Source organism: Euphorbia lathyris, chromosome 8 (genome assembly GCF_963576675.1).
Source record: "Euphorbia lathyris chromosome 8, ddEupLath1.1, whole genome shotgun sequence".
Taxonomy (NCBI): Eukaryota; Viridiplantae; Streptophyta; class Magnoliopsida; order Malpighiales; family Euphorbiaceae; genus Euphorbia; species Euphorbia lathyris.
Window position 1 is genome coordinate 43,978,643 of NC_088917.1, and position 20,992 is coordinate 43,999,634.

The 20,992-nt window shown below is 34.3% G+C and overlaps 1 protein-coding gene across 1 annotated transcript; it reads left to right on the top strand.

Moving 5' to 3' along the window:
* Positions 1-9,118: 9,118 nt before the first annotated feature.
* On the top strand, positions 9,119-17,185 carry LOC136202339 (uncharacterized). Its single transcript, XM_065992898.1, has 12 exons — positions 9,119-9,393; positions 9,669-9,796; positions 9,981-10,043; positions 10,545-10,666; positions 10,986-11,101; positions 11,193-12,000; positions 13,104-13,832; positions 15,138-15,359; positions 15,442-15,537; positions 15,619-15,813; positions 15,969-16,082; positions 16,661-17,185. Exons 1-12 carry the CDS (start codon positions 9,299-9,301, stop codon positions 16,919-16,921), a joined length of 2,949 nt encoding a protein of 982 aa, XP_065848970.1. The 5' UTR covers positions 9,119-9,298; the 3' UTR covers positions 16,922-17,185.
* Positions 17,186-20,992: the final 3,807 nt, after the last annotated feature.

The following is a 20,992-nucleotide window of genomic DNA, read 5'->3' on the forward strand; positions in this document are numbered from 1 at the left end:
CCCCTTGGCAAGGAATGCTTTGCATTGGTCCTCCCTAATTCTATAGAGATTTTTAAAATCTCAGTTGAGATTTAAAAATCTCTGTAACTTCAGAAATTTTATAAGGCATTGAAAGTTAAAATCTCAGTTGAGAATCAAAAAATCTCAGTTGAGATTTTAAAATTCTCAGTAAGTGCAGAAATTCCTACAAGGCTGAAAACTCAAAAATCTCAGTTGAGATTTAAAATTCTCAATAAGTACAAAATTTTTCAAAACATCAAACAAAAGTCACTGTAGAGATTGTAAAAATCTATATACAAACTGAAACTTAAATTATGTGTGATTTGAATTCAATTGAGAATTTTTTTTTAAAATCTAAAGATACTTTCCTCATTAATTATAAATATTTAAGATACATAGCATATTTTCAATATCTTTTAATGATCAAAAAATTTTTCATTTCTAATCTAATCATTATTGCTAAACTAAAGATGAATATATAAATTAAACTGAAATAAAAATGTAAAAATTAAAATATGAAATACTAAAAACTAAAAATGTGATAATACTTAAGAATTCTCAAGGAGAATCTAAATTTTGGACAAATCAATTATGTGGATCAGATTTAAATATGGTCCTGTCCATTCTAACTTACCTAGAAAAAAATGTTTTTTTTTACATTTTCTCAATTTAAGGATCTACTGATTGCGGTCGAATGCCCGAACTTCTAGTTTTGTGCACGAACTGGAACTACGCACATGAACCGAAACTTTTAAAACTATATTAAAAGTATACGATTCCTTCCTGGCGGATAAGGTAATTTCATCCTACTTCTGATATATCTTGTCTGAGAAGATGTAGGCGTTTAAGGTAGTGATAAAAAGGGAAATTATTTGGGTTTAATGTAGAAATTGAACAATTTTTTTTACAAAGAGATGTGATATTTTGGTGAAGGGTTTTGTTAATAGAAAATAGTTAAAGGTGTTTGGGGAAAAGGTAAATTTTTTTGGAAAAGTCATTTGTCACGTCTGACATCCTGTTCAAAAATTTGCTTTCCTCTTCTGATGTATCTGTATACCGAATTTCTTTTCTGTAGACTCATTTTGTAAATTTATATTGATAATCAAATCTCCAGTTTATCTTTGAAAAAAACTTGGATTTTTTTTATCTGCAAACATCTAAATGCAAACGTTAAATAACAACGAGGATTTAGTCCTAGTGACCATCCTCAATAAATAAAAAAAACTATAAAATAAATAAATACATATATTATAAACCAAGGTTCGGAATAAAACATGAAAAATATAAATTTTTTGTTAAAAAATTTGGCGTTCCCCGGCAACGACGCCAAAAACTTGTTGAGCGATTTCCGCAAGTGCATGGTTTCACTTGTAGTAATAAAAATATATCGATCTTTTTAATGAAAACTTATTTTAATTCAGTTTGATTCACATTTTAGGTTTATAATATGGAAATTCGTTTAATTGGATTTGGTTTTGAGATTGAATTAATAAGAATTAGGTTAGAATATGTAGAATGTTAGAAATCAATTCTATTTTGAATATGAATTACAAAACAGAAACGTTTAGTGTTTAAAATAAGAGAATAATTGTGTTCGTTTGCATCAAGCAAAGAAAACAACTTTAAACTTTGTATAAATTATAAAAATGTAATAACGTAAACTCCTTCAATTAAAGGGCTTTGAACCGCAGACAATCTTCCTACGGTCGGGATAGATTGCTACCTTAACCAAATTCATTCTTACTTCTGATAAGCCGACCTAGCAATCATATCGATTATAAGAATGAATTTGCCCAAGTGTTCAACAAATTTCCTTGTAAAGATATTGAATTTAACTACGTTTTAATGAAAACACCAGAACTCACTTCGGATCAATTACATAAGTGCTACATAAAAATTTATTGAATTGAATGAACTTTATTAGATGAAGTATGAATTTGATACAAGTTTACAGAGAATAAAAAGCATGGAAGCATTCAAACGACATTAGAGTTCGGGGTCGTCAATCCTTTCCTCAAACCTCGTCAAAGAGTTTGTCAGGCTCCAGGGTCGAATCCGCTACTTAATCTTCTCGCTGAATCTTTGGAATAGAGACGGGTACTTCTACTACCAAAATGTAAACTAATATTGAACTGACCTTAATCTAAATCTAAATGCTACTGTGTATGTAATTATTTGATAAACAATGTGTGTACGGCAAATTGCTTTACAGAAATGAAATCTAATCTATGACTCATTTCTGAGTCAGAGTTTCTGCATAAACTCTGCACTAATCTTAATAATCTCATTCTCATCTCTTCAACTCTGAATCAACTCTTTATTTATAGATGTTAAAGAGTCGTGATTGAAGGGTTGTATCCGCTGCGAAGAGTCGTATCCGCTGCGAAGAGACATTTCTATCCACCCGAATGAACGCGTTTCTTAGAATTTAAACATGTGAATGTAGTGCTGCCAGGATTTCTGATCTTACCGAGAATGGAAATTCTCGGCCGAGAATGGGGAACTGTTGATTTGTCTTCGAAATGAAGGGGAGAGGCGCCAGAGTTTAGCGTGTCGCGATCGAGAATTTGGATTCTCGGTCGCCACCCATAATCTCTACCGAGAATTTGGATTCTCTACCGAGAATTTGGAATTTTCTTCTCGGTTCTGACTCCGTTCCCGTCTTCCTCGTATCGGTGTGCTGAATTCTTCGTCTTTTGGCTCCTAACTTAGGGTTTTTCCTTCGTTTTTGACCTGTTTTTGTTCCTATTTGTATTTTACCAAATATTTAGGTACCTTGCATGAAAGAAACATATTCGGACGTAAAAGTACTCTAAATAGATATATAAACAGCATGATTTCATAGCAAAACTGATGTAAATATTAATGATATTTTAGGTATATTTTGGGCTTAACAACAACATAAATGGAAATAATTAGAAAATGAAACATTCATTATTATTATTTTATTATTTTTTAGAAGGGAGAGTGAAAGCTTTTTTTGAAAGATAGGAGAGTGAGAGAGGGAAAGATAGAGAGAGAGTTGCAAGGAAGGAGACGATAACATTTTAGTAATTGTAAAAGAGATAAAGGACATGGTAGGATAAAAATTGGTCACATGGTACATTGACTTTGAGTTGACCGGTCACACTTATTGGTTGTACACTTTAGTGGGAGGTCACTAAAAGATTGTACAATTTTGTGTGTAAAATTAAAAGTTGTACATCAAATTGTGAAAGTTACCAAATGTTGTATACCACGTATGTAATTTACCTGAAGATAAAGAAGACATTAAAATAATAAATTTTAAGAAAAAAAGCTTTATGGGGTTTGACCTCCTAATCTCTTATACTTAAAAATACATATTAACCAACTCAACTATCTTAATATATTATAAAAATACTATAAATACATCAATGTGAATTACAATTAGGGGGGTTGTCAACTACCGAACCATACTATTCAAGGCTGGAGCGGGAGACCAAAGCCCCCCGAGCCCTGGACCGGCTCCGCCCATGCATGTATTTGTACTTTTCATCCAATGGAACAATATATGGAATTGTTTTTTAAAAAGAAAAATAAAAGAGTTTGGTCGTTAGAGTATGAAAATAATTAATTAAAGGATAAGTTCTAATTTTCCCATATCATTTTTAAGGAAGTACATGTTTACCCATAACCTACGAAATTGTACAATTTTACCCTAATTTTTTCAAACCAGATAAATTTTACCTCTATCACACAAAAAATTTAAACATATTGGTTTATTGTTATTTGACTCGTTATTTAATTATAACATCAAAAATTTCAAACATCAATTATGTCTAAAATATTTATTTTGTTACTAACACAGTTACAAACTATTTTGTTGCTAACACATTACGAACAACTTGCCAAAATGTCAATATTTATGCCAAATACAAGTTAATCACAAAAAACTACTTATTTTTTTTTTATGAAAAACATAGATCTTATTCAAGATAACGCCAAGTCACGCTCATTACATACAAGACTCTAAATCTGGGGTGAAAATCTTCCATAAATGGAAGATAAATCCTTTGCCTATTTTGCTAAGGCATGAGCAACACCATTTCCTGTTATAAACAACCTACCAAAATACATAAAACAATTTTAATTTATCAACAAACTTGTTTGGAAGATCCGATATGACAGTCGAATAACTATCAAATAACTCCATTCAAATATTATGTTAGGTAGGGATAAAATTAATCTTGCTTGGCAATGCTAATTCACTATTTCGTACATTATGGTAAATCTATACTTCCCCAAAAAACGATAGGGTCAAATTTGGACCTTATCCCATTAATTAATTAATTAGTGGCTTTGATTAAGTTACATGCTTAATGAGTAAATCGAAAAAGAGTTGTAACTCTAATACTCCATTTGGATTTACTTCATTTCATGCCTTGCATTATGAAGTGATAGGAAATAAAATAGCGACACATGGAGCATCAAGAGCCTTCAGATCAAGCGGCAACGTGGAGCACTAAGGGCCTTTGAATCTAGTAGGCTTCTAGGAACATTTTACATTAAGGAAACCCCTCTTACCAGCTAGATGAGACTATCTAGAAGACATCTCCTAGTAGAAGACTTCTCTTAATAGAATAATGATTCCTAATAAAGGAAGGATTATTAGAAGATGAGAGATTCAACGGAATATTATATGTAGACTGGTATGACAAACCCTAGAGGTATGCTAACATCACTACTTCACAGTATTCCATTACCTTCAACTGTTCAAACCCCTTGCTTACTAATAACATCCTTATGTTATCCCTAGAGCCAAAATGTAATAATAAGAAGAAATGGGTATTTATCTTTTGTTAACATCCATATCTTATCTTTCAGGCCAAAATGATTCCCTTGCTTACTGATAAATACCGTTGTGGTAGCCCACATGGGCTATGAATCCAAAGATTGTATAAGGCAAATTCTAGGAAGACAGTCTACTGGGATTGACGCACCCATACACACGGGAGGGGAATCTTTCTTGGCTCAAGAAGCACGTATCTTAAGCTTTGGAAATATCATATTCCTAGTGTGTTGAAACACAATTTCCACTGAATTTTGATTATGACAAAAATATTATAAGAAAATTAATATTCTATAATTAATTTAAATATAGAAATTAAATGTTGATTTAATTGGACTAATTGTTTGTTAAGTGCATTTGATGAAATAAAAGAAAGAAATATAATTAAGTAAAGGCCTTGAAATGGACTAAAAGCCCAAGACTCAATTCCGGCCTAATAGCTGGAAGAATCCAGAAGTTGAGTCCAAGCCCAGAAGGTTAATTCATCCGGAAGACAAAGATCAAACCAAATCAGGGAAGATAACGTTGATCCTAGACACTAACATTGCACCTCTATATTAGGAAAGAAGTACAAGCAACAAGTTGCTTGTCTCCTTAGACAATTTGGAATCTTTACCCTATTTGTGCAAACCGTCAGATTGCTTCTGGAAGAACTCAGAGGCATGTTGTCTCCTGAAGATAGAAGGAAAAGAGAGATCAACGGTAGGCTTTGTGTATTGAATACAAAAGGAGTGTTTGCCTCCAATGGTCTTTTTGAATTTCGAAAAGATCATTCCTCAAGTGTCACTATAAAAGCCCCATCAAATTCTTCATTTAGACTTGATCATCAACGCTGACATCAAGAGAGAATCATCTTTGAATGTTGGTCCCTTGTGAGTTAGAGTTTAGTTCCAAAAGGGGGGGGGGGGGTGAATGGAACGATTAGGTAAATTTGACCCTTAATAAATTTCTCATAATTTAATTCAATAGCACAAGACTAAAGGCAAGTTCGGAATTAGAGGCAATCTTCATTTACAGTGTTGATCAAGTAAACGAAGCTTGATTCTGCTTCTGACCTTTTTTAAACAGAAAGCAACTTAACTAGAAAAGCTTATATTGTGACTTAAGCTTAAACAATTTATTGAGTATAATAGTCGGAAGCATTGTTTAAATGATTTAACACAAAAGCAATCAAATATCAGAATAAGTAAAGTAAAGGGTTAAGAAAAAGTTACTCATTGATTTATACTAGTTCGGCCTCCTACCTACATCCAGTCCCCATAATACCTTCTTATGGGTTTTAATCCACTAGTGAACTCTTTCAACAGGTAGACCACAAACCTTTACAATAGACTCAGAAGCACTGCAAAGTACCATCCTTTGCACACTACACTCAACACTCTAGCTACCTCTCAACCTATTCACTTATAACCAAAGTGAACAGAAGAGCTTCTGATCTTTTTATCTATTGATAAAGTTGTTCTAACTTAGAACACAATGTAAATCTATAAGATATTACACGAATGAAAACTATGAATGTGTATGAGCTTTTTGCTTTTGCTTTAGGAACTTCAGTGCCCCAACGTTTCTTCAGAGAGGTGCAATCCTTGGATATTTTGTGGAATTCTGCCCCTTTATAGCACTAGGAGTGTCGAATCCCCTATTATCTCATAACATCGAATCAACGGTAAACCACTCTAGAAACATTACTCTTCCTCTTTGAAAGGAGCTGTTTCATGACCTAGAAAGAGTGGAGACCTTTAGGGAACAGTGGAAATTTGATCCAGTAACAAGGCAAAGGATATCCCACAATAGGGATCGTCCGAATCCTTACTTCGAAACACAAGAGACACACCAACATATAATCCTAAGTCCTCATATGGATTGAAAAAAGGCAATACAAATGGGACATCACATATCCCGTCGCTAAGGGAGGAGAACATGTGAATGTTGGAAAAAACGCCAAGGCTTGTTGTTGATTCCATCAGAGAAATGGTCACGACACTTAAGCATTCCGAGAGTTTTCTTAGAGAAGCTAATAGAGAGGGGATCATCATAGAGGAAGAAAGCAAGCAAAAGTCAGACACAAAAAAGAAAACTAAAGGCGTAATCAATGTCATAGTGGGTGGACCAGGATATCAACCGCAAATCAAGAAAGCTAAGACATCCACACTCAACAAAGCGTCACTCAATCGACCATTTGCTGAGGTTGGACTCGCCATTCCACCTCATATGGATGCACTAGTGATTGTAATAACCATGGAAGGATGGGACATGAAGTAGGTCATGATTGACACGAGTAGTTCATGCAACATGACACTAGAGGAGCGTTCACCAAGCTAAAAATCGACCTAATACGAGTAGAAACCACGATAATGGATATCTTGGGAGTAACAGGTCATATAATTCAGACCAAAAGCCAAGTGACACTAGAGTGTGAAATTGATGATGGTGATCAAACTTGGAAAGGGGATCTAGAATTCTCCATCGGGGACGGACCATTGGTATATAATGTCATTTTAGGAAGGGCATTCCTATCCAAATCAGCAGCCTTGATCTCCATACGACATATACCGATGTATATCCCTACGAACAAGGGGGGAGTTATGATAAAAGAAAGTCAAAAGATGGCACAAGAGACATACTCTGCTGGCGGATGCCATCAAGGAAGTAGTATATACTCGGTGGTTAGTTAATGTGGTCCTCATGAAGAAGGCAGGCGGATCCTACCGGATGTGTGTAGATTTCACCGATCTCAACAAGGCCTGCCCAAAAGACAACTACCCGCTACCTTGCATTGACATCCTGGTTGATGGAACCACTGAATATGAGGTGTATTCTTTCACGGATGTCAAATCTAGTTACCACCAAATTTAGATGGATCCATCATATCGGATCAAAACTTCATTCATTACTCATGAAACAACATATTACTTTAAAATAATACCCTTTGGGTTGAAAAATGCAGGAGGCACGCATCAGAGAACGATGAATACAATTTTCGAGGGAAAAGAAGAGAATAACTTCTCAGTATACATGGACGATTGTAGACGGAGACTACCTCAACAGGCTTTCACTCGTGGGAGGTCCGTCATGACTATTATGGTACTATTTGAACTCGGAGTCTAATTGAGATAATGACTTGCTCGGTAGGACCGATATCGGAGAAAAAATAGCCACCCGAATTTTTGGTCCGAGAATGTTACTGAGATTCCTTACGGGAAGCAAGTGGGTTTAGGAAGTTAGGTACGCTTGGGGAAGGTTAATATCTCCTCGAAAGGAAATATTAAGCACTCTCAAAATTGCTCGGTGAATCCACCGGCCTCCTATTTAACATTTTAAAATACACTCAGGCTATTAATAACTCTTTTAACCTTTTTAAATTCGTTTTGAATACTTGATTTTGAAAAATTCATTTTTTATGTCATATTACACATTTATACAGAAAAGCAAATACACAACAAAACATTACAGCTCCAAAAGCAATAAAATAGGCACTATTTAAATACAATTACATCCGGACATTCCTGGATCTTCAATCCACACCAAAATAATATTCTCTCATACTCATATCCACCTAAACAAAAAGGTTAGAAACAAATAACATAGCTATACAATTAATTATGGAGTAAAAATAGACAAAAGATTAAACTGAATAAACTTAAAAAGTTTATTCAGTGACCTAATTGAAAGAAAGAGGAAAATTTTAAATTAAGGATCAAAGTAAATAAAATATAAAATTCCAAAATACGGACTAGAATGAATAAAATGAAAAGTTTCAAATTAGGAACTAAAACGAATAAAACAAAAAGTATTAAATTGAACATTAAGATGAACAAAAAAATAAAGTTTATTAAATCTGGAATTAAAGTGAATAAAAATGAAGTTATTGAGTTAGGAATTAAAATGAATAGAAAAGTAAATTATTCTATCTCCACTAATGTGAAGTCAGGCTAAATTCTCCTCAATATCCCGTTCATAGGTCGAAAGAAAGCAATGCACGATGTGTAGTAGTAATAGTAAATAACGGGGAGAAACCAAAAACGATAAAATCTCACCAGGGAGAGACCAAAAAAGGAAAAACTTTTAGTAGAGAGAGACCAAAAAACCAAAATTAATAATCCTACTTAAATAGTGTGATATATATTTTTTTATATATCTATTTCACATTTTTTTGAAGGTATTTAAATGAGATCTTATAAAAAGGAAAAGACATAATAAAAGCTTATTTGAACCTAAACTAGGGAGGTAAATGTGATTTATGGCAAAGGAAAAAGATGTTTAAAATGGGAGTGCAATTTTTAAACAAATACACCTCACCTCACTATACATTATTTTTTCTTGGGTTTTAATTTTGATTTTCTGAGGCGAACAATAATTTGTAAGCCGGCGACGAGGCAGAGTGCGTTTTCTTCACTTCTTACAAAACAAACACATCGTCTTCTCAGATCTCTCTCTCTTCTCACTGTGGAAGAAGATAGAAGAAAATAAGTTCTTTTCGCCATCAACATGGCGATTAGGGCTTTTCTTGCCTCTTTACTCCTTTTATCATCTGCTTTTACTACTTTCTCTCTTTTCGAAGATCAAGTTGGCCTCATGGACTGGTGAGCTCCTGTCTTGTACTCAATTTCAGTTCGATTGTTTCTCGAATAAAATAGTTTTCACTTTTGAAGAATATTCGCCGATAATATTGTCTCCTTTCCTCTATGATTTGCTGAAATCCCAACTCAGCTACTTGCCCTTGCTTTATGTTTAACTGAAATCTGATTAGTTATTGAACTTTGCTTCTTATGCTGTCTGTTTCACTGTACACCAGCTACTAGAGCACGAATTGAATTCTGACTTGATTGCTATAATACTTGCTTTACTTTTCACCCAGGCATCAACAATATATTGGGAAAGTGAAGGACGCAGTCTTCCATACACAGAAGACTGGTCGAAAGCGCGTTGTTGTTTCCACTGAAGAGAATGTTATCGCTTCACTAGATCTTCGACATGGCGAGATTTGTAAGTATTCTGTAATTAGTATTTATTTTATATATGATCTGTGTTTATTGGCTTATTAAGTAGCTTAATCCTTTTCTTTTCTTCCTTTTTTTTTGGCAGAGGCTATTTTCTAATTTTGTATGTATCTTCAATATTTTCTTTAAAGGAGGTTAAATTTTTGTTGTTTTTCTTTTTCTTTATGCAGTTTGGAGGCATGTTCTTGGGACCAATGATCCTATTGATGGAATTGAAATCGCCATGGGAAAATGTAATTGCCATCATTGCGTTTGAATCTTTTCAAATTGCTATATATTTCTTAGCTGTTTACATGTTTGATTTTGTTCTTGACCATGTAGCTGCCTGATTGTTTTGTTAAGAAGATCCAGGATTTTTTTTTTATCCATAAACAATTTAGTTTAGTTTCACTATGGTTAGTGATATTGTCTCTATGAGTTCATACCTTAGAAAGTTATCAAATAGTCATCTATGAGTTCATGCCTTGAGTCTTTTGGTTTAGTAGAAGACTTCGGAAAAAAAGTGAGGCATGCAATGTGCAAAATGTTGGTTTCTATATGTACTCATCTTTATCAGTTTCTTTTGAGCTATTCGCTTAATTCATTCCTGGTTTGATCATGTATAAGAGCAATGCTTTTTGACTTTATGTAGATATGATAGATATTGTTTTTGACTTCTTCTATGAACTGGAAATAATCTGCATTTGGATGTTCTAGTTATTTCAAATCTGACATGTTCTACCATATTTTTTCAGATGTTGTTACTCTTTCATCAGAGGGAAGTATTGTGAGGGCATGGAACCTTCCTGATGGACAGATGGTGTGGGAGTCTTATCTTCAGGGCCCATATCACTCAAAGTCATTATTTTTGGTACCGGTGAGTTGATAATCTTAATCCCTTATCTAGAATAATCTCTTGGTTTTGCTATGGTCAATGAATTGCAATTAACAAAAGCATCTATGTGATCTTCATGCTCATGTGAGAAGGAATATTTCTGAGCCATTTTGATATCAGATTATACTTCGCCAATCATCATAATCTGTTTCCTACTTTTAAATTTTATTTTTCATTCATTTATTGTGTCGAGTGTTGAACACTTTCAGAATCTCAATTCTTTTTTACATATTTTGCTACGTGTTGTGCATTCTAGAAATTTTCACTACAATTTGCATTTAACTTAGGTTTCGTTCTGCAGTCAAGCTCAAGGGTTGATAAGGATAATGTGATCCTGGTGTTCAGCAAAGGATGTCTTCATGCTGTTTCAAGCATACACGGTGAAGTTCTTTGGAAGAAAGAGTTTGCTGCTGAAAGGTTCTAAGAATTTTAAGTGTCATGTTTCCAATAATGTTTATGTTTCCGAAAACCATTTCATTGATGTGTCTATAATTCACTTCATTTGCAGTTTTGAAGTACAGCAAGTTGTTCTTCCCCTTGGCAGTGATATAATACATGTGGTTGGATTTGTTGGTTCATTCCAGTTAGATGTGTACCAAATTGATGCGAAGAATGGAGAGCTACTGAAGCATGAAAGCGCAGAATTTTCTGGTGGATTTTCAGGGGAAGTTTCTTTAGTTTCAAGTGATACACTTGTGGTTCTGGACTCTACTGGGTCAACTGTGACTACAGTGAACTTTCTGAATGGACAAATCAGCTTTCAGAAGACTTACATCTCTGATCTAATTGAGGATTTCTCAGGGAAGGCAATGATATTACCCTCAAAAATTGCAGGGATGTTTACCTTGAAATCGAATACGCTCACAGTATTTATACGAGTGACAAGTGAAGGCAAGTTGGAGGTGATAGACAAACTCAATCATGTAACAGCTATCAGTGGTGCGCTCTCATTGTCAGACGATCTAGAAGCATATGCACTTGTCGAGCATCGAAGCAATGACATCTATCTTACTGTGAAGCTTGGTCATGACAAGGATAGTGATTTGCTTAGGCAAATTATTAAGATGGATCAGCCAAGAGGGACAGTCCACAAGGTTTTCATTAATAATTATATCCGAACAGATAAATCTCATGGATTTAGGGCTTTGATTGTGATGGAAGATCATTCACTATTACTGCTACAGCAAGGTGAGATTGTCTGGAGCAGGGAGGATGGCCTTGCCTCAGTAATAGATGTTACAACGTCTGAACTTCCTGTGGAGAAGAAAGGTGTATCAGTAGCAAAAGTGGAAGAAAACCTCTTTGAATGGCTTAAGGTACCATCTAATTGCTAAGATGGCTTTGTAAAGATTTTCATATCAAAGCTTTTCAAGTTCTCATAATGAAGTATGATATAATCACCAATTATAGTGGAATAGAATTGAAATTGAAGCTTAGTTGCTCTTGCCTTTCGTCTTCTCCCTCTCCCTCTCACGTATCCCACCCCAGTCCACACCCCTCCCTCCCCTATGGTTTGTGGACTTATACCCAATTCCATTCACTGACTTCCTCACCAAGAGTTCATTTGTTTGCATTGCCCTGTGTTCATGCTTACCAGCAGAAGTGGAAAATTTCAACAATTGAATGAACAACCTTTGACATCCTTACTATTCAACAAGCTAACTAAGATCAAATGCTTAACTCTTTTTGATCTATTATTTACATGCCATTAGTAAGAAATGTGTAGGTTGTAAAAAAAAAGGTAAGAAATGTGGAAGCCCATTTTGTAACGGCATGATAAGATTTATGGTTCAGGTGGATGTGTGGTCATACGAGGAAGGATCGGGTGAGTAATGAAATAAATAGGACAAAAGTAGGGGTTACATCTATTGAGAATAAAATGAGGGTGTGGTCATACGAGAAAGGATTGGGTGAGTAATGAAATAATTGGGACAAAAGTAGGGGTTACATCTATTGAGAATAAAATGAGGGAAAACCGACTAAGGTGGTTTGGCCATGTAAGACGAAGAGCGCTTGATGCGCCGGTTGGGAGGACTGAAGAGTGGCAAAGGGATGCAATGGTGAGGGGTAGGGGAAGACCTAAGCAAACTTGGAAGAGGGTGATCGAGAGTGATATGAGTTTATTGGGGATTAAGGAAAATATTGTAGTGGATAGGACAGAGTGGAGGGAGAGAATTTATGTCGCTGACACGACTTGAAGTTCACGGGTTTTGTATGGTGGTTCATGTTAGCCGACCCGGAATCATTTCGGGACTAAGACTTCGTTGTTGTTGTTGTTGTATGATAGGATTTATAGTTGCATGGTTTATGTCTTGTTTTCTAAGATTTCTGTTAAGTATTGTGTTCATTGTGTAATTTTGACAGTTGACTAGACTTCTCTGATTATGAATTTTGATACATTATCTTTTACTGTTTCAAGGGCCACTTTTTGAAGCTTAAGGGTACCTTATTGCTTGCAAGCCCTGAGGAAGTGGTAGCCATTCAAGCAATGAGGTTGAAAAGCTCTGAGAAGAGCAAATTGACCAGAGATCATAATGGGTTCCGGAAACTGCTCATTGTACTTACTAAATCTGGAAAGGTTTTTGCTTTGCACACTGGAGATGGACGTGTTGTATGGTCTCTCCTGCTGAAGTCTCTACGTAAATCAGAAGCATGTGAAAACCCAATTGCCCTTAATGTATATCAGTGGCAAGTCCCTCATCACCATGCTATGGATGAAAATCCATCTATACTTGTAGTTGGCAGGTGTGGACCAAGTTTTGGTGCACCAGGTGTATTGTCTTTTGTTGATACTTACACTGGAAAAGAGCTCACTTCCAGTCTTGTTCATTCTGTTGTGCAAGTGATTTCCCTGCCATTTACTGATTCAACTGAACAAAGGTTGCATCTACTTATAGATGCTCACCAACAAGCTCATTTATACCCAAAGACTGCAGAAGCTGTTGATATTTTTCAGCGTGAGTTCTCAAATATTTACTGGTATTCAGTTGAGGGAGACAATGGTTTTATTAGAGGGCATGCGTTGAAGGGACATTGCATTGGTAGAGAAGCAGAGGAATTTTGCTTTGAAACTAGGAACATGTGGTCGATTGTATTCCCTTTGGAGTCTGAAAAGATCATCACAACTGTGACAAGAAAGTTGAATGAGGTAAACCTTTTTATCCCTCAAAATGCTGACAGCTAATTTCTTATGATTGCCACTTCTTTCCATGTGTCAAACAATCATTTTTATGCTAATCTATTTTTTTACTTTCTAACTTATATATCATTTTTGTTTTTTTAAATGAGTCTAGATGGATTTCTGGTTGATTTGAACTGTCCAAAAAGCTTTGCTATTGACAGCATATATGATTTTTTGAAGTTGCAGTAGAACAGCATTATGCGTATTATATCTTCAATAATTCCTCGTCCATATGTTGGTGCTTAAGTAACCAGTCTTCACCCTCACCCGTTCTAAATTAGTTCTGTGAAACAAGTTCTCTTTATTACATGATTGAGGGATAAAATTGAATGACGGCCACTTAACTTTTGACTATTGTGTCACTTGGTCACTGAACTTCACTTTGTGTCATAAAAATAACTGGAAAATGAATATGCCCCATCGAAGTTACTGTTGTGAATTCACGGTCAAATCTATGACATTACTTGGACTGTTGGTCATGTCACATTAGATTTTGGGTCACGCCAAGGCAACTTAATTGATGTCATGTGAGCAACAAAAATACCACAGCAAATCTATAAACAACAAAAATTGAAGTTTGAGGCGATTATGTTACCGATATGGTATTAGTGGAGCTGACATGGTGTTTTTAGACTTTGACGTGGCTTGAGCCCATGGTTAAATTATGCCATGTAAGTTTTTTGGCACAAATTTGGTCGAAAGTTCATAGTAGTCACTCTAGTGAGACAAAATCAAAGTTCAGTTTTGAAGTTTATTGACCATTGTGAAACAATAGTTGAAGTTGATTGAGTGAGCTTCATTGCATTTAACCCCATGATTGGATTGTAGACAAATAACTCTTTTACTTGTGCATTCCCTCTCCTATATGTGGCGCGCTTTGCTGTTTCTACTTCCAGTTTCTGCTCTTTTACATGGCATAGGAGTATTTATATATGTTGTTGACTTTATATTTTGTCATGGAACCAATTGAACTAAAAGCTTAAGCTAATAGTTAACGCGCAATTCACATTAATATCTGACACATCCCGCACACGAATGCCAATTGGGTTGAAGCGTGAACAACACAGGCTCATTTACCATGTTTGAAATTAAATCAACAAATGTGGTTGCCAGGAATTGAACCTTTGGTCACTTGGTCAAAAAGGCACTGATACCACGTCAAGGAACCAATTGAACTAAAAGCTTAAGCTTATAGTTAAGGCCTAACAACTTCTTTTGTATTAATCTCTAACATATTTCAATTGTAAACATGCTTTTTGATTTTGTTCTCAGGTGGTCCATACTCAAGCAAAGGTTATAGCAGACCAGGATGTTATGTATAAATATATATCAAAAAATTTACTTTTCGTGGTGACTGTTACACCAAAAGCCATTGGAGGTATTGGATCAGCCACTCCAGAGGAATCTTCGTTGGTTGCATATGTTATTGATACCGTAACTGGGCGCATATTACATCGTGTAACTCATCATGGTGCACATGGTCCAGTCCATGCAGTAGGTTTTTTTTTTTTGTTTTTTTGTTCTTTCTTTTTTTTGAGTTGGAATATATTGTGTCATTTAACTTGATTTTTGGCAGGTGTTTAGTGAAAACTGGGTTGTCTACCACTATTTTAATCTTAGAGCACACAGACATGAGATGTCAGTAATTGAAATCTATGATCAGTCTCGGGCAGTAAGCACATGTGGACCTTGAGTACCTTTTCAGTTTTTCTGAATGTTCTAAAATATAATGAAATTTGCAAATTGCTTGCAGGACAACAAAGATGTGTGGAAGCTTGTTCTTGGAAAGCATAATCTCACTTCTCACATTTCTTCATATTCTCGACCTGAGATAGTAACAAAGTCACAGTCATACTTCTTTACGCACTCTGTCAAAGCGATAGCTGTTACAACTACGGCCAAGGGTATAACTTCAAAGCAGTTGCTTATTGGTACTATTGGTGATCAGGTTGGTCAAAAATTTTGAACAAGCTAAAATTCTAAGTGATCTCTAGTTTCTTTTGTGACATTTTGATTTTATATATCTTACAGAAATATGGACATAGGTTTTCATATGGCAGATGCACTTCTTTGTGTGCTAACTGTGATTTAATGCTTTTACAGATTTTGGCACTTGATAAGCGTTTCGTAGATCCTCGTCGCTCAATTAACCCCTCACAAGCAGAGAAGGAAGAAGGAATTTTACCTCTTACCGATGCATTGCCAATCATTCCTCAGGTTAGTTGTCATGTATCTGTCAATTTGTTTGGCCATACTCTTCTGTAGCCTTGCTTTATGTCTACAAAATCTTCAGGATATAACTAGATTCTGATTTGGCAGCTATTTAAGTTAGAAGAATGGCCATGCTTTTTTTTTATCTTAGGCATCGAACTCTCTTTTATAGATGATATATTTAGCTGCAAGGATCCCAAAGAAGCTGACAAATGAAGATAGGCTAACTTTGACAGATTTCATTTGAAATATGTAGAGCCTTGCATGTATTTGGCTGAACTTGGTCATTAGATTGAATTTCTATTAATTTATGAGCACCTGGCTAACCGTGGATAAACTATTGGAAGGTGTGGGTGTAGAAGCATTTAATCGGGGTCACCTGAAGGATTCAAGATTCACTATTATTTTAACCACAGCTGATAAAGCTAAGAATGTTCTTAGGAAACCTGCAAACTATTACACATGCATTTATCTACTAGAGACTTTGAAAATTATATAATACAAAATAACTTAGCTTAAGCTCGTGTATAGTGATTTCTACCTGTACATCTTCTTTGGAAACTGATGCGAAAATCATTTTGCAGTCGTATGTTACACATGCCCTTCAAGTGGAGGGTCTACGAGGAATAGTAACTGTAGCAGCTAAACTTGAATCAAACACACTTGTATTCGCATATGGTGTGGATCTCTTTTTCACTCGCCTTGCACCCTCGAGAACATACGATTCTCTTACGGAGGATTTCAGCTACGCTTTGTTACTTATTACAATTGTTGCACTTGTGGTGGCAATCTTTGTAACATGGGTTTTATCAGAGAAGAAAGAACTACGTGACAAGTGGAGGTGAATATGATAGAGAATCAAATTTTCTTAATTTTTTTTATTTTTTATTCTTAAGAAGAAAACACCAGCTTGGTTTTTGTTGGGAGGAATTAGATTAGAAGATCCACTTTGAACTTGTAACTGTAACTGATTTTGTAGTATGACCTCTTCTTGTTGCATTTGTTACATCAGGACATATCAAAATATAGTCTGCTCATCTTGTAAGTGAGATATAGTGTAAACAATAATAATCTCATTTATTTCCCATCTCCACGGGGACTTGGTTTTATTGTAGTTTCCTAATTAAGCTGAAAACTGTAAAATCATGTTTTGCATGTGTTGCTTTACATTATAATTTTTCTATACCTGTTTTACAGGGTGTATTACATCCATGGTTACTGAATTTTGTTCATTTTCAAAGGTATGACCACTAAACTTTAAAATATAATATAAAAGTCACTCTCACTAAACTTCAATTAACGTGTAAAGTGGAGTGACTTTTATGTTACGTTTTGAAGTTTAGTAGCCATATCGTGAAAATGAGTGAAGTTAGAAAGTGTAAAGTTGAGTGACTTTTATGTTACATTTTGAAGTTTAATAGTCATATCGTGAAAATGAGTAAAGTTGGGTAGTTTACCAGTGTTTTATGTGTTAAGTCATTCAGATTTTAGAGAATTCAATGTCTTTAGAAAACTACTTTTTATTTCAAATTAGTTGTCGTTACAATTTTTTTTTTATAATTTTTGCCCAAGTCTAAGTGGGATAGAGAGAGCAGGTGGAGAAGGATAGAGATTGTCTGTTGTATAATTGAAGTGAGTTGGATTTTTCACAAATGCCATACCATACGAAATGAAAGGACCTCATAATAAGTGCAATTGATGCATGCTCATCGTCGTTTTTCTCTTTCTTTCTTTCAACTTATCATATTAACAACACAATTGGACCTAGGCACTTACTACTGTCTGTCAGCTTTTAAATTATACTTAGGCTTTGCTTATATTAATTACTCTGTATCATTTTGTATAATGAATTTGAATTTGGTTACTTTGTAAAAAAAAAAAAAAAACAACAACAAAGTATCCATTGTTTTTGTTAGTTTTCATCATTGGATTAATTTTACATTCCACCATCCAATGGTGAGAACAAAGAAAGTAATGTTTACTTTGTCAAAAATAAAATAAGCATGACCTCTATCCAAATTTTAAATCAATAATTGAATTTGTTTATATATGTTTAATGTTTTAAAATTAAATCATTGTACTGGATTGATTTTAAGAAATTTATTAAGGTTTCCCTTCAAATAAATTATTTTTAAAGTTTTGATTTGATGAAGGGTTGAAAGGGGTTAGTAAAAAAAGAATTAAAAAGGGAAAAGAGTAGAAGACGTAAGAGATTAACTTGATCAGGAAGTTATAAGATTTTGTTTGGTTTAAAAGATCATAATGGAGAGAAATTCTAGTAAACTTCTCCAGCATTGGCCAAGTCATTCACTGACCATTTTGTGGCATCTGTCCTTGAGAGGAAAACAATGCAAAACCTCAATCGAATGGTCCAGACCGAAAGAGAAACGTTGGCCTAATCCATCGAGAGATTCTAAGCCCTTGCCATGCCATCCGCATCAAGGACTTAAGCGTTGGTGGCGCAATATGTTGGTCCAATATGACTATATAAATACTAGAAGGGGATACATAGTGTTTATTACCCTTTTAAAAATTTATCTTTCAACTTAAATAAATTTATGCTCTGTATAATTATTTGCACACTTGAATATATTTGCGGAATTAAATGATTATGCAAGTTAAATATATTTAGTGAAAAATGTTTAATAAAGTCTTTTAAAATGTTTTAAGCAAATATAAAAATGACCACAGTTAAATATTTGCAGATAAGTAAATAGGCAATAATTAAAAGAGCAGCGACAGAGAAGTTTAGACTCGTGACAATTTATACAGGTTCGACAACTAAGATCTACTCCTGTTCTCGAGAGAACCTCTAGAGATTTTCCACTGTGATTCTTGTACTGCGCAAGAATCAAGCTTGTGGAGCGTTTACAACCTAAAAGCTGCGCAAGTAAATATTTCTTCAATATTCACTTCTCTCAAAACTTACCGAGTGTTTCAGAAACTCACCATTCAATTTTTACAAGCTCTATTAAGAAACTCACAATCTTAAACCTACAAGTGCCTAAAAGCCTACACTTTTCAAATGATCTAGTAAGAACAAAAGACTCAAGCTATATATTTGATATTTTTACAAATGACAGAAGAATATTTAAATTTCAATCACTCTCTTGTTTCAAGGGAAAAATGGATGCAAGAATACGATATAATTTTCACACAAATGAAATGTTCTTTTCTTCTCAACTTTTGTAATTCTCCCTTTGAGCAAATGAATGAAATGGCTTGACTATTTATAGCCAATTTTGATGATGTATCGGTTGATGTTGAAGGAGGGACCTTTGTGCATCTTTTCCAATTTAATTTTGGTGGAGAACTTATCTTTTGATCCCTAATTCAAAACTTTTTTATCTTTGGCCGAGTATATTTACTCTTCAAAGGAATATTGTTTTTTGGATGGAGCAATTTGAGCACTAATAAGAACATCTTTATCTAATTCATATGTAATCATAGTAGCTTTATCTTACGTATATCTAGCGTTCACATTTCTAGACTGTCAGACTCAGGTTTTATGCCACTGACACAAACTATATTTTTCAACAATGATGAGAAGTAAACATGTCAATGGATTTACAAGTTCCTAATATCTTCAGAGTAAGAGATGACAATATCATTTTTGACAGTATACTTTGTATAGTACTAGAGATGATGATCAGATGTAATTTCACATTTTCAACAATGTCATTACTGATATTGAGTAAACGTAATGAGTAATTAGATGAGTGGAAGTCGGAAAAATTTGCTTCCCTTTGCTTTGTGTTCACCAAAAATCATAGCCCTATGGGGTTATTTATAGTCTCTCAAATATTAACCTTAATCACGTTAGGTTAAAACTCTTAATTAGAACCCTATTCCAAATAAATTTACTAATCAGATAAATAAATACAATTATTATCTTTATCTAGATCTAATATAAATAAATAATAATCCTAATCCTAATTAGATATATATTATGTTAGGGAATAAATTTAATTAGAGATATAATCACATTAAACTTTCTAATTAATATTATCACATAATAAATTAATTTAACCATAACTATAATCTAATTATAATGATCAATTAAATTAAATCAACCCTAATATATATAAATTTCGGCGCCCATGATTTCCACCCTCTCAATTATGATTTCGTCATCCGATTCCAAGTTCCATGTGCGACCCAATAGGTTCTTACTGCTACTAACCGTATATATTTATTAGAATTAATTTAACCAAATTAATTTAAACTAAATATATAACGAAATGAGTTCGAAGACTGTTACTAGCAGAATCGTAAACATTTCTCTAGAGCGATAAGAAGCTACGTTGATACTGACATTTACCTTTTCATATTAGAGTATAATTTGATCTTTCATCAGCTATATCCTTAAACGAATGTGTAACTATGGAATATGTCAAGTTACATATAATGAGACGTCTGTGTTACTTGTCTAGGTAGAATTAACTCTAAATAGATAGGTTAAGTGAAATATCCATTTCAATTCTTAACCCTATCACCTTGCAACGATTTCCAGTTAATTCTTCCACAAGAGGCTATGGATATATCTCCTATCTATCTATCTATCTATCTATCTATCTATCTATCTATCAGGAGTGATGAAATGCTCAATCTAAAACTAACTACCCTGGAATTACTTTACGTGACACTTAACGCTTGCTCGCACACACCCCAGAGTCATCCATGTTATGGATCGTGTTTAAACATAGTCTAAGTACCACACTCTATAATCTAGAATCACTAATTAATGTTTATTTGAATCTGAGGATTACTTATACCTGCTAATACCATTTGAGACGAAACATGTGACATTAGATAAATCCATCAATCCTGTTATCTCAAGTCGGGTCCCAATCCTAATGAATTCATTCATTGGATCCATGTAACTGCATAGATATCTGAATACCCAAAGCTTGTGA

Bases quoted from the DNA above. Each gene is read 5' to 3' on its own strand.
- LOC136202339 (XM_065992898.1), top strand. From the start codon at position 9,299: ATGGCGATTAGGGCTTTTCTTGCCTCTTTACTCCTTTTATCATCTGCT. The intron at 12,001-13,103 runs GTACCATCTAAT...TACTGTTTCAAG, and splicing joins ACCTCTTTGAATGGCTTAAG to GGCCACTTTTTGAAGCTTAA. The intron at 16,083-16,660 runs GTTAGTTGTCAT...ATCATTTTGCAG, and splicing joins CATTGCCAATCATTCCTCAG to TCGTATGTTACACATGCCCT.